This window comes from Microtus oregoni, unplaced genomic scaffold (assembly GCF_018167655.1).
Source record: "Microtus oregoni isolate MIOR12 unplaced genomic scaffold, Mior012 000001F_ref0000356, whole genome shotgun sequence".
Classification (NCBI taxonomy): domain Eukaryota; kingdom Metazoa; phylum Chordata; class Mammalia; order Rodentia; family Cricetidae; genus Microtus; species Microtus oregoni.
The window spans coordinates 80,036,623-80,054,502 of NW_024543060.1; the positions used below are offsets into that span (position 1 = coordinate 80,036,623).

The window sequence follows — 17,880 nt, forward strand, 5'->3', positions numbered from 1 at the left end:
GAAGGATAGGTATCGTTCAGTGTGAAGACAGACTTTGCATACAGAAGTTCTGTAGACTTCAGGGTGGTAATAAATCGAGGACTATAGAGAAAGTCTGAACGATGTTTTGGTTTCCCAAGAAACAGAACTGGGAAGGAATTAGCTTTGTCCTATAGCTGTATTTTCCCCCAGGTATATCATTAGATTATTACCCCAAGAAGAACTTAATATGATTTAGTTGAAGGAATTGAACTTATATCTATAATGTAGCTGCATTGGATTTTTTTTTTTTTTTTTGGTTTTTTTGAGACAGGGTTTCTCTGTGGTTTTGGAGCCTGTCCTGGAACTAGCTCTTGTAGACCAGGCTGGTCTTGAACTCACAGAGATCCGCCTGCCTCTGCCTCCCAAGTGCTGGGATTAAAGGCGTGCGCCACCACCGCCCGGCGCTGCATTGGATTTTATATGTATATATGCTGATATCTCTTTTTTGTCAGCAAGCAAGTTGGACATTCCATTTGCTTCTGCTGCATGCATGTGTATATATGCTAATACCCCCGTGGGTCTTGTCTAGTGTGGAGTACTTTGTAAGCTCCTTTTCATCAACTCTGTCCTGCAGGAAACCTTGAACAAAGCCATTACTGCACTCAGGACCCGTACTAGGACCAATTCTCCCCTTGATGTTACATCGCTTTGTGAAGTTTTTAAAGCCTGTATCCTAACCCCTTTGTAACTGCCCTGCATCTATTCTGGATCTCACTTTACTTGCTGACTTTTTTTTTTTTTAAGTAGCAGCAAAGACAGACATAATGGTACATAACCGTGATCCCAGACAGGAAACTGAAGCAGAGGGGTCCTGAGTTAAATAGACTGGGTGACGTGGTGAGATTGTTTAACACACACTCACGCATGCATGCACACAAACAAAACATAGTATATGATAACAAAGCACTTGACTACTGAACTACATTCCCTGCCCTTATATGGGGTTTTGGTCTTCAGAGAACCCTCAAACACCCATAAGAGTCTGAATCTGAACATAGTAGTCAAGTAAGCAGCTTTTTGTTCTCCTTGTCTCTTTATTCAACCTTAAAATTATTGATGGCAAAGTGTGTGAGTGTGTGTGTGTGTGTGTGTGTGTGTGTGAGAGAGAGAGAGAGAGAGAGAGAGAGAGAGAGAGAGAGAGAGAGAGAGAAGACTGTGAAGTACCATATCTACCTGAAGGAGTGAGATCACATCCCATTTGCAGTGAGCCTAAGCCTGGGGGGAGAGCAGTTCTCAAAGTTAATCAAATTTAGAGTTTTGATGATTAAAATGGAACTGAACATTATAATACTAAATGGAACTTCTGTAACTCAAAAGGACCATAATTTTAAAATCATGCCTAACTATAGATGCCATGAATCTATCCAACTTTATTAAACTAACACTTTATACTCTTTATTCTTTAATTTCTAGAACCTAATAATCTTACTTTATGATGAAAGGTCATTTGAAAATTACAGCTCAAAAACACTGAACTCTAATTAGCAACATTTAAAAGTTAGGGATAGTCTTCCTAGGAGCCTTCCCTGTTCTTAGTCATTCCTTCACACTTTGCCTGAACAAATCTGTTTGCTCTCCTTTAAAAGATGAAGACATGAATGTGGGAAATGGCTTTGTGGGGAGGAAGCAGGAAGAAGGGAGATAGAGAGAGTGGAGTCAGAGTAATGTTGTGTACATGATTTTGGAAGACTACAAAATTAATAAAAAGCACCCATAAAAAGAAAAACGGTGATTAAATAGTTTTAATTCAAAACTGCATTTATAATTTGAATGTATTCAACTTTAATAAGTACTTAAATGAGATGCTTAATTTAAACTAAACATTAGCAGTCTAATTATATGTCATTAAATGATGGGAATGTATTCATAAATGTGTGTCATTAAACCAGTATCGTTGTGTGATCATTCTGGGGCATACTAACACGAACTATAAATCTCACTAGGCAGTTTTAATCCCAAAAGTACTATTCATCTTGTATTTTGTTAATCACAGTGCCATGTATTGCATGACAACTTCACTAACTTTCATAAAGCTAGTAAGTTAAACTCAAAACTAGCAACTGTCATGGTGTTATAACTCATAGATAAATTAGTTAACTTAATATTTTGTATTGCATATTTGTACAGATAGCCTGTTATAATTTTGAAACTAGCCTGTCAATTTCCAACATGCCACATTATCTTCTATTAATATGTTTGTGTTATTAAAACCTTTAATCTAAGAATATATTTCATCACAAGTAAATTGGTCTTAGCAGAGCTAGGACCCAAGGCTTTATAATGAGAAATGTTTCCAACTTTATATATCTTTAAAAATCTACCTTATAATAGATACCGGAATTGCTTTCCTGATTTACAGGTGTGTGTGCGTGTGTATGTCTGTGTGTATGTGTGTGTGTGTATGTGTGTGTGTGTGTCAATTTAGTAACAGTAGTTCTTCACTGCACTGTTTAAGTGCACTGGGTAGTATATCTTCTTGGGATCATCACTCAGAAACCTTCTAACATGCTATGGTTGTCATATTTCCTTTGTTACTGCTTTATACTGTTTAGGAAATGATGTGAAGTGTCCCACAACCCCATGTGACGAATACTTGTGTAGTATTCAGAGGAGCAGCTTTTCGGGAGTAATTGGATCATGACTTCTATAGTACAAGCAATCTGTTCGTAATTGAGTGTCTCTTGAGAAGTAGGAAAAGTTGGTGGGTGGAGTCTGACAGAGGATGTGGGTCTCTGTGCATTGGAAGGCTTTGACTTGCCCTGGCTCCATCCTTTGTCTCATCTGGTCTTTCCTGCCTTCAGCTTAGCAGCTTACTTCCCTCAGGCTTCCCTGCCATCCTGTTCTCTCATCCATAGGGCCAGAGCCGTTATCCTGGTTTCCGTTCATTGAACCTCTGAAACCATGAGCTGAAATGAATCCTTCTGCCCTTGAATTGTTCTCTTAGATATTTGATGGCCACAGCCTGGTTCTGTGCTCCAATTCTCCTCTCCATTGTTTATTAGTACTCACTATTTAGTTAGTGTTGTCCCAGCTGGCTGAAAGTGAGAAACATCCTGAAATTTTAGTGACTTTAAAACTTTCCTATTCTGCTTTTCTGTGTAAGGAATTTGTGTTTCTGAATGAAAATCTTTACTTTGGAAATCCTTTTCTCATAGAAATTTGAAGCACTGCTCCTCTCTGTGTTTTGTGGAGTGTTTATTTTAAATTGTACTATTGCTGAAAATTTTTTTTGATTACTGGTATAAAACCTGTATTATTTTTCCAAGCATTTAGAATCCTCTGTTTCCAGTGACGTAAAATTTTAATGAACTGTCTGTCCCATTTGAGAAGAGAGCTGGAGGACCTCTGACTAAATTATGTCAGCAAACTGATTTAACCCTCGTTTACAATATGACCCTTCTCTCGTGACTGTGTAGCCTGTATAGGAGACCCTGTGTTTTTACTCTAGAAATTTCTGGCCTTTGCCTAGGAAGGGAAAAAGACCAGACTTTAACCAGTTCATCTACTCCTACTTCTAGAACTTTTAGAATCAGTTTTGTGATTGCTGTTGGAGGGATGCTAGTAACCAAACTTCTCCTTCATTTTAGGAATCGCTTTCTAGCAATCCTTTGATTGACATACTGATCCTCTCACTTTTCTAGCTATGGCCTCTGTAGGAGTCTTTATCGTTATATATGTATATGTATATCCTTCCCATAGCAACAGTACCTCATATTCTGCTTTCCAGTTTGGCAAGAGCTGGAAAAAATGCTAGTTGAATCCAATCTTTGAATTAGAAACACTATCAGTTTTTGGGAGTGTATCTGACAGGACCCCATGACGCCATACCCTTCAGAGATGACTCTGGAGTCATGATGAAGCTTTAAATAACTTTTCTTGTACTTGAAAATACATCTTAGAAAGTGCATCTGTGTGCTTTCTGCTTTATTGGTTGGAACTTTGTTTTCTTAGGTGTAATGCATTTCATGATGGTAATATGGAGGTCACTGTTGGCTCCCAATCACCCAGCTAGCTTAGGCCCGAAATCATCACACAGAAACTCTATTATTTAAATCACTGCTTGGCCCATTAGCTCTAGCTTCTTATTGGCTAATTTTTACATATTAATTTAATCCACCTCCATTAATCTGTGCATCACCATGAGGTCGTGGCCTACCAGCAAAGTTTCAGCACATCTGTCTCCTGCAGTGGCTCCATGGTTTCTCCCGACTCTCTCCCAGCGTTCAGCTTAGTTTTCTCCACCTAGCTCTGTTCCCCTACAGCTCTGCTGTAGGCCCAAAGCAGTTCCTTTTTTTATCAGTGGTAATCACAGCATACAGAGGAAAATCCCACATCACATAATTACAGAAGTACTTTCACGCTTTAACAAACTGTACATCTCATATGTAGTTTAAATATATGCTGTAAGTTTTACATCCAATTTTAAATCTGTGCCCATGTTAGCCATTTTATTGCTAACTGGAATTTTTATTTTATTTCTTATTCTCTTGCTGATACAGGCAGAACTCCTGCAGATAATGTCAGCTCTCAAGCCTTCTGACTCTGAACAGCACATTGGTACCCATTGCTACTACTGCAAAATGCACCAAATCTCAATTAAATTTATTCGCTTACTAATTTGAAAATCCAAAGTACAGAATGATCCCACCTAGATAAAAGCCAAAGTGTCAGCAGCTGTTTTTAAGCACCCATAAGGAATCAAGATTTTTTTTTCCTTTTCCAAAATAGCTGTCATTTACTGACTTATGGTCCTCGGCAGAAATCCTGCCCTTCAGGCGTTTTCACTCCTGAGGATTGTTGCGGTTGTATTGGCACTACCTCTTGGGGCTACCTAGGTGACTCCTTTAGTAAGACCTTCACACCATAAAGTCGCTTACTGCCTATATACCCTGTTGACAGATTTCGAGTTTGGACAGTAACAGTTTTTAGGAACTAGTACTCTGCATTTTACAAGTGATAATATAATACTCAGTGACCTAGTGACACTACCCAGAGCATATAATGGCCAGCTTGATTTGATTTTGTTTAAAATAATTTTTCACTTTGGTATGTGGTGGTTTTTTTTCTGTATTTTCCTGTTGTTAGAGCCCTTTCTATTCTGTCCCATCCCCTAACTCATAAGCAGTGACTCTTAATGTTGCTTTTCCTCAGCTAAGGATTATTATCTCTAACACTTAAATTCTAAGCTAAAAGCCTTCAATGCAATGGATGAAAGAAAAATGATTTACATCCAGGTCATAAACTCATATATCCAAAGGGCCAACTAACATAAATAAGACAGTAAGGAATATTAGGGTTAGGTAATTGCTGGTATATACTCAGAATGAAAGGGCCCAAGAACTACTTCTGCAAGGCTTAGACAAAGCTTAACAAAGCTACAGAAGCTCTGATTTAGATTAATTTTTTAATACATAAATTTTGAAATAAAAGCTCCATTAGTTTTGGAAAGCTTGTGCTTGATGTGTAGGCTTCCCACAAGATGCACTGTGTGTCTGCTTCCCAGTGAGCCAGCCAGTGACAGCTGATGGGACTTCAGTGTTGAGTTAACTAGAGACAGAGGTCTAAAGGTTAGGTGGTGTAAAAGAAAAAATTTTTGCCTTAGAAATACGGAGTTAGGCAGTAAATTCTTCTTTAAAAACAAATGGTATTTAAGCTGCTCTTTCTCTGGAAGAATTAATGTGTAATCTTTATTCTAAATATTATTTAACACTAAAATTGTAATTATTTGGGGGAGAATATTGTTTGTTTCACTTTTATCTTGCATGTTTTTTCCAGTTTTGCTTATAGGAAAAGATGCTTGAAGGAAAGATGGCTGATATTAACTTGAAAGAAGTGACGTTAATAGTCAGCGTGGTTGCCGCCTGCTACTGGAACAGTCTGTTCTGTGGGTTCGTTTTTGACGATGTTTCAGCAATATTGGACAATAAAGATCTGCATCCATCTACACCTTTAAAAACTTTATTTCAGAATGATTTCTGGGGAACTCCTATGTCTGAGGTAAATAATCACTTTTAAATTTTTAATAAAAAATTAAACAAATTACAGGTGTAATTCACTTACCTCTAAAAAACAAATATAGTTTAATACTCATCACTTAATATACTTAGATAGATACTTAATTGCTAAGTAACCAGTATGCCACTGATATCCAACACAGGCCTCGCTTTCTTTGAGGACTCTTGAAGATTCGCTACAGGAAACGCTAATATAAAGAGCTTTAAGAAAATCAGTTTCCAGATTTCTTTTCAAATGTTTGAAAGAAAGATTTTCCCCTAAAAACCAATGCAGCTGTGAACGTGTCTGTGTCCTACAGCTCCTTATCTCAGAAGCAGGATCTGTTCCACTAGCAGTGGACCGTGACTCTCTTTCCTAGAAATATTTCCATATGAGACTTAACGCGTGCAGGGAGAGCAGCAGGTGTTGCTGCAGGTCTGTCCCTGGCTAGCTCTCTTGTCCTGTGAGTCAGGCAACAGAAATGACGGATTAACTTAACCATTAACATGGTAAATTCAATATAAATAGGTCAGTTTTTAAAGATAAGTACATGTTGCCTATTTCTCTGCAGTAAGAAAAGTGTTTACTTAAAATTATTTTGAAAGTCAGTGTTAAGTTATTTAGGATTAAACCCTTTTCATCATTGGATCATATAGACGGGATTCTAATTTTAGTTCTGTCATTCATTAGCTATGTCACATAAACTACAGCTTTTTGATGCTGAAACATTTCCCTGATCTGTAAAAGTAACTGATACCTTGAGGATAAATAATGCATGTGTTTGTCTACAGTACTTGTCAAGTCACTTTTGGGTGTAAACTGTTTTGAAACTTAATATGTCATACTCCACAGTCGATCTCAGTCATCGTTCATGACATGTACCCATTCCTTCAATCAAGAACCTTTGCATGCGTCAATCACCTGGTGATAAGCATGAATTCTTGTTTGTGGAGCTCTTTGATCATTGTCTTCATAATAAAAGCAATGACTGCTTTCTGTAGCCTTAGTTCCAAGGTATTTTAATAACCTGTGCTTGTTTGTCCTTGTAGGAGAGAAGTCACAAGTCATATCGGCCCTTAACAGTGCTAACATTTCGCTTAAATTATCTGCTCAGTGAACTGAAACCAATGTCGTATCATCTCCTAAATACGGTTTTTCATGCTGTCGTTAGTGTGATATTTCTTAAAGTCTGCAAACTTTTTCTGGACAAGAGGAGCAGTGTGATTGCTGCTCTGCTCTTTGCTGTGCATCCAATCCATACAGAAGCAGTAAGTAAAACTGTAAAATGATTAATGAAATCTCAGGCATTTCAATATTCCCAATTTAGTTCAATCTTACTCTCTCCCGTGCACAAAGTCCCTATTACCGATTTACATAAAAGTTTTCAGTTTAAAGTAGTTTTGAAGGTAATGTTTGTCCAAGAATGTATGGATAGGTGAAGTGATTGCATCACAAGCATGCGTACTTGAATATGTATCATCAGCACCCATGGGAGAAGCCCAGAGTGGTAGCAGATTCTTAGAATCTCACAGTGTGGAGATAGAGTCAAGGGGATCCGGGGGCTTGATCTAGCTGATCCCTGGGTTTCAGGCTTATTGAGAGTCCTCCAGTGCAACACAGAGGACTGGAAAGATGGTTCAGTGCTTAAGAGCCATTGCTGCTTTGCAGAAGATGCTGGTTTGGTTCTTAGCAGCCACATGGCAGCTTAAACCTTCAGTAATTCCAGTTCCAGAAGATGTAGCGCCCTCATCCAGCCTCTTCAAGACACAGTGCACTTAACACGTGAGCGCTTGTAGGTATGGGATAAGGTAGATCTGTGAAGAGGTGAAACTAGAGAGCAATGGAAGAGGACGCCCAACATGGATAAATACATATTAATATATATATCATCAGCAATTATATATATACGTACATAATCTCTTAAGGTTATTAATGAAAAATGTAAATGAACATACTTTTTCCTATGAAGATATAGCCAAAATTTTTCTTGCCAATGTTGACACTCTAAAACGCTTCCCAGGGAAGAACTAAAAATACTCTATTTAGTTGCTTTCTTATAAGCTTTTCTTCTTAAGCAAAAATGTTTTTGGGTTTTGGTATGACTCTCTCTCTTTCTCTCACTATTATGGAACTATTGGTATTCAGCTGAGTTTTTCCATTCATGTACAAAGAGATAAATGGCTTCAAGTGCTACATTGAATTTCATTGCTTTAAAAAGCAGGATTTGATTTTGTGGGTTTTTTTTATTAAAATAACTTTTGAAATTTATTTAGTTTGCAAATTAGTAAATTTATAGCTTCATATTAAACACTCATGTTAAGAAAATAATGCAGGGAAACTTAGATTTCTAAAGAATTAATCTCTATATTGTATTGTAATTACATAAGATGTTATAATTACGTGAAAGGTTGTAAAGAATATACAAAAACTAATATTTTTGCCAAGTAAAACAAATAATGACTTTGTTTTACAAGAATTTTTTTAGATTTTCATTCATGAATGATACCTAAATCTACCACATGAGGGCGCTCACATATTAACAAAATAGAGCTCTGCCCTTGAAAAACTGAGGTTTTCGGTTTAAAGCTGTCATTATACATAATAACATTCCAAGCACTGCACTAACTTGAGTGCCCTGTCTTCTTCTAGGTGACAGGTGTTGTAGGCAGAGCGGAGCTTTTGTCGTCTGTCTTTTTCCTGGCTGCATTTTGGTCATACACCAAATCAAAAGGACCAGACAATTCCATAGGTAAATATCTGCCTAGCTTTTTTATTGTAGTTATGAGACTTAATCAAATACGTTTATTTATTCATTCCAAGTGCTTCATAATTAAGATAACATTTGGGGTTTGCCTTTATTTGTTGGGAGCTGTGAACCCCCAGTTCCTGAATTTCTTGTAAGCAACTTGTTTTCCCCTGATCTGAGTGCCTACAGCTGCTCTGAGCACGAGACCTTCAGGAGTTCCTGATGGCAGGAGAGTGGTTTCTGGTGGGTTTGGCTGGGGCGTGGCTATCTCTATATAATCTGCGCCTGAACACAATAAAGGGGCATTCTTGAGGCTTTGGTATCAGTGTAAAAGGTCTGCGTGTCGGTCTGTCTCTGTGTCTGTATTCTCAACCTCCAGCTCCCTTTCCCGAAGCTCAAGAACTGGGTAATAGTGCATCGAGCACAGACACGGGGGCGCGGTGCGTGACATTTATTGTTCCACATTAGCGTGTATAAAAAAATGACATAACATTGTCAATATTAAAAAAAAAAATGGCAGGTTCCTCTCAATGATCAAATAACCCTAAACTGGAGGATTCAGAGTCAGTCTCAGTTTCATCTGTTTTTTTTCTATAAAAAATGCAAGTAACAATTCTTCAGTTGTGTGTGTGTGAGTCTGTGTATGCATGTACACACGTGTGTGTGCGTGTGCTGGAGCACAGGCACACACTCGTGACTTTCGGAGGACAGCCTCTGATATTGTTGCTCACTTTCCACGTTGAGACTAGATCACTGCTGTGGACTAGGTCACAAGCTTCTGGGAATTTTCTTGTCTCCATTTTGCTGTCGCACAAAGGGATCACATACATGCATCTGTGCCTGGCTTTACATGGGTTCCAAGGGTTTGGACTGAGGTCCTCTTGCTTGCACAGTGAGTGCATTAGCCACTCAGCTATTGTCCCAACCCTTTAGTTGTCTTTGATAAATAATAGCTAATGACCCATGATAGTATTTAGGCAAAGTTCAATGCCTGCTAGAATTTAACTTTTATTATGTATCGTCATAGATAAATAAATCTCTACCATGTGGCTTACTCTAGAATATATTTCATACATTAGCTCACCTTTTTTTCCCCGGGGCATAGTGGAAAAAAGCTTCCTAAATAATCTTAACCTGTATTTAGTTATTTTAAACTCCCATGTTTTTCCCTCCTTTTTTTTTTCCTTTGGTGGTGGTGGTAGCATTCCAATGCAGTATACTAAGATACTATGAATATGAATATTTTGTGTCTCTAATGGAGCTTCATGGGTCCTGGAGATGTAGCTTAGATGGTAGAAATGCTTGCCTAGCATTTGTAAATCCCTGAGTTTAGTCCCCTGCGTTCTATAAAATTATACAGAGTGGCATAGACCTATAATCCCAGCACTTGGGAGATGGAAACAAGATGAGAAGTTCAAGGTCAACCCCAGGTATGATGGTGTAGTGAGTTGGAGGCCAACATGGCTACATGAGACCCTGTCTCAATAAAAAGGAATTAACATATAAAATCAAATACATATTTACAGAGTACAACATGATATAGCAATACATGTATATATAATGTAAACCTATCTATCTTCCTTGTGGAAAAGTTTGCAAAGTTCCTTATAGGTTTTTTTCAATTCAGTTATTTTTCATGATTTTTTTATTATTGTTGCTATTACTTTTTACATCCCTGACCACAGTTTCTTCTTTTTCCTCTCCTCCCAGCCCTTCCCCAGTGTCCCCTGCGCCCCCTTCCAATCCACTTCTCCTCTGGTTCTATTCAGAAAAAGGCAGACCTCCCATGTATATCAACTAAACATGACATATGTTTGACATGACACTTGTGGTAAGACAAGGCACCTCTTCTTGTATTAAGGCTGGACAAGGCAACCCAGTAGCAGGAATAGGGTCCCAAAAACCAGCAAAAGACTCAGGAGACAGCCCCTGCCCCCACTGTTACGAGTCCCATAAGAAGATCAAGGTCCACAACTGTGACATATATGCAAATGGCTTAGGTCAGTCCTATGCAGGTTTTCTTGTAGTCAGTTCCGTCTCTGTGAGCACCTATACGCCTAGCTAGTTGATCCTGTGAATTTTCTTGTGTTGTTCTGGAACTCTCTGGCTCCTAGAATTCCCGCTCCCCCTTCTTCAGGATCCTCGAGGTTCACCTAATGTTTGGCTGTGGGTGTCTTCATCTGTTTCCATTTGGATGAAGCCTCTCTGATGACAATTAGCCTAGGCACCAGTCTCACTAAGTGTAGGAGAATAACGTTACGCAGTGACATGTCTTCTTCAGTCTTGTTTGGTTCTATCCTAGGTCTCTGGGCTGTCCAGCCTGTGGGTCACAGGTGGGGTGGATGTCAGGGTAGGCCAGCTCAGCCCTGGTTCTGGGCCTGGGTGGTTACAGGGTTTGTCAGCCCACCAGCTCTCCCGCACTTTTAATAACATGCTGAGCTCTCCAGCACTGCCCCGGGTAGCTTCCCACCTCAGCCCAGAGCCACAAGGCAGTTATGGTAAGAAATACATGATGGGGTATGGAAGAGAAAGACAGGTGGTTCGTGTCCTGTGGAGAAAGGCAGGGGTGATGAGGAGCAGGCTGAGGTTGGTGGCTTGCTCGCTATCCAGGCCATGGTGTTGTCCAGGCCTGGTCTGCTGCCAGGACCCATGTCTGGCAGGCTCTGGGGCCCTGCTGCAGCTGCTGTCTTTGTTGATGTTCGTGGCTCCTGTTATCACCGAAGGCCAAGAGGATAGGGCTGCAGGTAGTTGTTCTGGTCCCTCCCAGACTGCAATACTAGGAAAAACTGGCCCTGCCCTCACCAGGTGCAGCACTCAGGAAAATGGGCCCAGCACCTCACCTGAGCAGAGTAGAGCTGAGCAAGATGGCCCAGAGGGTGTGAGAGGGGAGAGCTGGTCCCCCCCATCTGCCGTGTGGTGGCAGGGAGAGAAAGATGCTCCCCCCTCTGCCACCTGTGGCAAGTGGGAGAGCTGGCCCTCAGGTCATGACAGTGGCACCGGACAGGGTTGTGCGGGCTCCTCGCTGCCTGGGACAGCTCACCCCTGTTACTAATTTTTAAGAAACTTGTATACCATTTTCTTTACACTCCTAGCACCAAAACTGAAAGTGTTCCGTTCCTTACCGCCCCATTTTCCTATCGTCGCTAAGACCTGTATAATTCCAGAAAATTTGTCTTCATTTCTGGTTGACTGTTCACTAATTACCATGTTCAGTCCTGTTAATTTATCCAAGTTTATCCTTATTTTAAAAGTTGGTATTACCCTAGATGTTTTTTTATCTCCACAAAACTCTTTAGGTTAAATTATGCATCTTGATATTTTGTTTGAACAAAATAGTGTAAAAGGTGCACAGTTTAAATATATTATAAAATATAAAGTATTGGTCAATAAGAAAAAAGTTTGAGAGAAAGTTATAAGAATAATTTAAAATACACTTTTGTGACACTCTAAAACTTTTGGATAGGTTCATTTTTTCCTCTTCTTAATTGCAGCGTGGACCCCGATTGCACTGACGGTGCTTTTAGTGGCTGTTGCAACACTGTGTAAAGAACAAGGAATAACAGTCGTCGGTATTTGTTGTGTGTATGAAGTGTTTGTGGCCCAAGGGGTAAGGAAAAAATGGGAGTTTTTATTTTCTTTTTTATCCTAGCTAAACGATTTTAAACCTGATTCTCTAAATATGTCATTACATATAAAACATTCTGCTTAAAAAAAATAAAAAATAAAACATTCTGCTTACTATAATAGTAGCAAAATTTATAAGAAATAACTATATTTTACCCTCTTGCCCACCAAAAAATTATTACAGTATTATGACATCTTCATGGTTGAAGGACTAGGATCTTTTCTACAATTTGTGGAAGTTCCAGGGATCCTGTGACACCATAGCTCAATGTTTGCCAGAGTACCCAGACTGGTCTCAGTGTTATCAGTTCCCCAAATTGTACCACATCATTTCACAGTTCTTCTCACTTTGGGTCTAACTGCGTAGGTTTAGAATTAGTGCGTTATTGGTGTCTGTCACTGAAACTGGTTTTCTTTTCAGTATACTTTGCCGTTATTATGTACAGTTGCCGGACAGTTCCTCCGTGGAAAGGGCAGTATTCCCGTTTCTATGCTGCAGACACTCATAAAACTCATTGTCCTGATGGTCAGTACATTATTGCTTGTCGTGATCAGAGTCCAAGTTATTCAGTCCCAGCTCCCAGTGTTTACCAGGTATGAAATTGTTCGCTTTAGCTTTTTTCCATTGTTTTTTAATAATTAGATTTTAGGTCATCATAAATGTTCCAGAAGGTCTTTAGTTTCTATTTAATTTTTCAACAGCTTTACTGAGATATCAATATACTCATAAAATTACATATACTGCTTAGAATAAACATTATTTCTGGTCTATATGTTTATAGTTGTGCATGAAAACTCCACAGTAAAGATCATAATAGTGTTGTGTTCATATCGTGAGTGATTTTTGTTTGCTTTACCAAGTAATGTGGAGAGAAAAGTGTTCAGGTCTCTAACTAGACTTGTAAATTTGTCTATTTCTTCATGCAATTCTGGTAATTTTTAATTCATGTGTTTTTAACGCTCTGAAACATTTAAAATTGTGATATCTTGATGAACTAAGCCCTTTATCACTATGAAATGGGCTGTGTTAATGCCTAGTAATCCCTAATAATCATCTGCTCAGATGTTAACTGTTTTCTGTTAATGAACGTGTAATATAATATATAATTTTCTAGCACTTTACTGTTTACCTGTCTCCCTGCCTTAGTGAAGAAGATTTCTTAAAGAATATATGTAAATTAGTCTTTCTTGTCTTTCAGATCTTTTGATGGGGAGTTTTATCCATTGGCTTTGAATATAGTTGTTGATATAAGTAATGTCAATCTACAGTGTTAGGATTTTCTCTTTGTCTCATCTCTATGTCTGTCTTCCAAAGATACTTACATACAGCTTCCTTGGGTAGACGTTTTTGCTTGGAATGTTTAACTTTGGAAGAATTTAAGATAAGTCCTTTATATTAAATTGCAGTGTTATTTACAGTGCTTCTTATTGCATTGCTATATCAACATTTTCCTGCTATGCCATTATTACTTTTCCATGGAGGATTTTATTTGACATGTTGCTATCAGCAACAAATTCCTTCAACATTTGTTTCTAGAACTCTATTTCTTTCACTTGTGCTTCTGAAAATACTTGTACTCAGTAGAGAATGTTATCTCAGCTATGCCCATGAGCCGCTCCAAAGTTGACTTTACTGTCCTCTGGTATGCTTTGCCTTTAAAGACTGAAATTTTTAAGAAATAATGTATTTTGTTTCATTTCTACACTCAGACACGCCTTTCTTATGTCTCATTAGTTTTACATGTGCTTTTGTGTTCTGTGGCCTCTAATTGTATGTTTTAGTGTGTATGATTCTTTTTGGTCTGTTTTTGTTGTGCAAATTTTCTTGTCATTATGAGTTGTATTTATTAGTCATATACCTGATAATTTTTAAATGAAAGCAAAGCATTAAGAGTACATTGATATATTCCCATGACTCCTCTTGAAGTTTGTTCTGGGGTATATTTCAGTTCTTTAAAGTAGTGTTATCTTTGTTTGTTTGTTTGTTTTTCAAGACAGTTTTTCTGCATAGCTGGTGTCTGCCTTGGAACTAGCTCTTGTAGACCAGACTGGCTTCAAAAGATTGTGTTACATTTTAATTTTTGCTTTTAAATTTTAATTGTGGAATCTTACGATAGGAATTACTTTGCTTCACAAGAGCTTTCTGGTTACTCTATCTTAGAAGTAAACTATGAAAATTTCTAGCCAACCACTAAGTAACTATTCTCCAGACATTTTTTAATAATAGATTTTATCTCTGATTTTTATTAAGACATTCTTTCCTGACTATTAGCTTTGCTGTAACAACTGGAACAACTGCAAACTAGATAACCTAGAATCAACATGCCTAGCTTCTGGTGGTTGCTGGCTGTCCCTTTTGTTCCCTGACTTGTAGCTTCCTCATACAACTTTTATTTTATATAGCATTTTTATGTAGCCTTGCCTATGTACCTGTTTGCCTTCACCTTGTAAAGGGCACTAAGTCATTGGACCTAGTGCCCACTCTAGTGTGACGATCTTAAGAAGTTAGAATCTGCATTCCATGGTTGCCTGCTGTAACGTTAACCGTTTCCCACTTAATTATAGTTAAAATTTAAAATGAAATTTATGCTAGTCCCCCATAATTTTAAGTAACTGGTATTACATAAAGTAATTGAGGAGGGGAAAAACCAACCACATAGTGACATTTTGTACATAGTACATTACAAGTTCTGGCTAGAAAAAAATAAATTCTTATTCGGATTCAAAATGCATTATAAGCATGGATTATACAAAAAAGTTTCAGATTATTCTATGACACTTTAGTATTTTCCTGTAATTAGTTATTCTCAGCATTTTTTTGTTGCTGTTGTTGCTGTTTTCAAGAAATAATTTCAGCTTATCTTTTACCTGAGTCTATCCTTGCTCAACTAGACTCAGTTAGGGATTGGAAACAAGTTGAATTATATTTTTCTTACTTTTAGTTTTAATAATTTTGCTCTTTTTACCAGTCATTCTGAAAAATTGTTTGTATTTGTGTTATATGAGTGTGTCTATTTGGTTCATACTGAGTATAAATATATTTTTCAAAGTAAAAACTTTTAAAGATGTGCTTATAAATTATATGACCCTGAGAAATTGATTTTATGGTTTGGTTTGTTTAAACATTAATTCCTTAAATCAAATAATCTGTTCAGTTTTTAAAATGAGTAGTGTTTTCTCACGGAGGAGAAAGCTTCAAGTTCAGATCTGACTCTCTGTGTAATCAACTGCGAAAGTTCTAAATGACACTGCTCAAGCAGTATTGATGTTCTTCTCAACCATTTCATAGTTTCCAAAATAAATCTACTCAAATAGGATAGAGATTGCTACTTAATTTGTTTTAAAACAACTAACTGGTTTCTTAAGGAATATATGGAAATATAGTCATTTAAATTTAGTATTTGGATTTAAAACCAAATATGTAAGCATATTCTTTGTAATTTACTTATTTTTTAAATTTTACTTAATTTGCAAAAATTAGACTAGTAATTAAATTCATAGTCAATATCTCATGATTTGGAGAAAACTAAATATGGGCATTTTGGTATTTACTAGGAGAAAAATGAGAACACAGAATGCTGAGTGGGCTTCCATGCTAAATACTTTGTGTTAGAATTGTGACTTTCAGTTTTGTTTCAAAGCAGGAAGAAAGTCCTAAGTGATACAGATTTGTCTGCAGTGAAAAGACAAGGACAAATTTTTCCTAGGAATCATAATTGTTATTAGTATTTAGTCCTAAACTTTGATTCATACAGGATAACATTGTTATATATGCTAGAAGCTTCCATACAACAAATAAATCTGAATCTCATACAACTTGTTTATGGCCTTTAATTTGAAGGTCATGATTTAATGAAAGTACTTTTCCAGGCTCTGTCTGAATGTTATATTCATGTCTGGATTATTCTAGTAATTACTGAAAAGCACTGACCTGGTTTCTCTTCAAGTGTTTCACCTGAAATACCATCTCCATCACCTAGACATTTAACTTAGGCAGTTTGAGATTTTGAGTCAGATAGTAAGATTCTGAGGTACCTATAACACATTTTTATTCTTAAAAAAGATTTATTTTTACTGTATTTATGCATGTACCACATATGTGCAGAAATAAGCAGAGGCCAAAAGAAATGTTAATTACCCTGGAGTTAAGAGTTGTAGGCAGTTGTAAGCTGCCAGCATTGGGAACTGAATTTAAGTCTCTACAAGAGCATTCCTAACTGCAGAGCCCCAGTGTATTTATTCTCTTATTTAAGAGTATTGCACGTAAAGTAATTGTATATTCTTTTTATATATTTAATAAGTAAAATTTGTATTTAAAAAGTGGAGTTTGGGACTGCTGAGCTTGCTCAGTGGGTAAAGGCACTTGCCACTAAAATTTAGAACTATAGTTTTGTTCTCAGGCGCCCACATGATGGAAAAAGAGAACCAAGTCAAAGGTTGTCCCTCTGACGTCCCCCATGTATGGTAGTGCCATGCATATACCCTCAATCTGATTCCTTCTCTTTCTCCCTTTCTTTCTCCACAAATTAAAAAATATAAAAAATCAAAGCCCAAAACATTTAAAATTGGAGCTGCTGTTTGCTATGTATTTAGTATATGCATATGTAATCGCCATACTTGAAAAACTAAGACAGGAGAATCCTGAGTTCAAGGTTAGCATGAGTTATATTAAGCAGTAATGGTGTCTCAAGAAAACAACAGCTGGGATGTAGCTCAGTATAGAATGCTGGCCTGTTATTCAGTCAGTCTTCAGCACTGGGGGAAAACATTTTAAATGCTTTTTTGTTGTTATTTATGCAGGTTTGATAACCCAGCTGCTGTAAGCCCAACCCCTACAAGACAGCTAACTTTTAACTACCTCCTTCCTGTGAATGCTTGGCTTCTGTTGAATCCCTCGGAGCTCTGCTGTGACTGGACCATGGGGACAATACCACTTATAGAATCATTTCTAGATATCCGAAACCTTGCCACTTTCGCTTTCTTTTGCTTTCTGGGGGCTTTGGGAATATTCAGTCTCCGATATCCTGGTGATTCCTCGAAGACTGTTCTAATGGTAAGAGATCTTAACTTCTCAAATAATGTTGCATTCAGTTGGTTACATTTGACATTATCTATAATTTATCCAGCGTATACTCCTAGAAGTATATTTCTCAACTTATGAACATATGTTAGATTGTCCTTATATAAATTATTAATTAAATTAATAATTAATCTGCAGGTATATCTTAGCATTCATAATTAGCTATATAAAACAGCTAATAATATTTTTTTCTAATTTGATAGAAACAAATCACAGTCAAATGCCTTTGCCATTCATTTTCTTTTTCTACATTTCTTATTCACATTTTAAAAAATGGTTATATTGTATACTTGTTTCCCTGGCCTTGCGAATAATGTCATGCAATGCACAACTAAAAGTAATATAGATTTTAAGTTTTATTAGCAAGATTTTAATTACTCCCTAAGTGGGACTATGTTCAGAGACCTCTGGTTAT

The 17,880-nt window shown here is 37.4% G+C and overlaps 1 protein-coding gene across 2 annotated transcripts in view; it reads left to right on the top strand.

Annotated features, from left to right (window-relative positions):
* Tmtc3 (transmembrane O-mannosyltransferase targeting cadherins 3) overlaps positions 1-17,880 on the top strand; it is a 40,680-nt gene that overhangs the window by 2,280 nt on the left and 20,520 nt on the right. For both annotated transcript variants that reach the window (XM_041671878.1, XM_041671886.1), the window contains exons 2-7: positions 5,797-6,018; positions 7,065-7,283; positions 8,665-8,764; positions 12,253-12,368; positions 12,807-12,979; positions 17,186-17,438. In XM_041671878.1, the coding sequence (XP_041527812.1) occupies positions 5,815-6,018; positions 7,065-7,283; positions 8,665-8,764; positions 12,253-12,368; positions 12,807-12,979; positions 17,186-17,438 (1,065 nt within the window). In that variant the 5' untranslated portion in view covers positions 5,797-5,814. The remainder of the gene's footprint in view (positions 1-5,796; positions 6,019-7,064; positions 7,284-8,664; positions 8,765-12,252; positions 12,369-12,806; positions 12,980-17,185; positions 17,439-17,880) is intronic.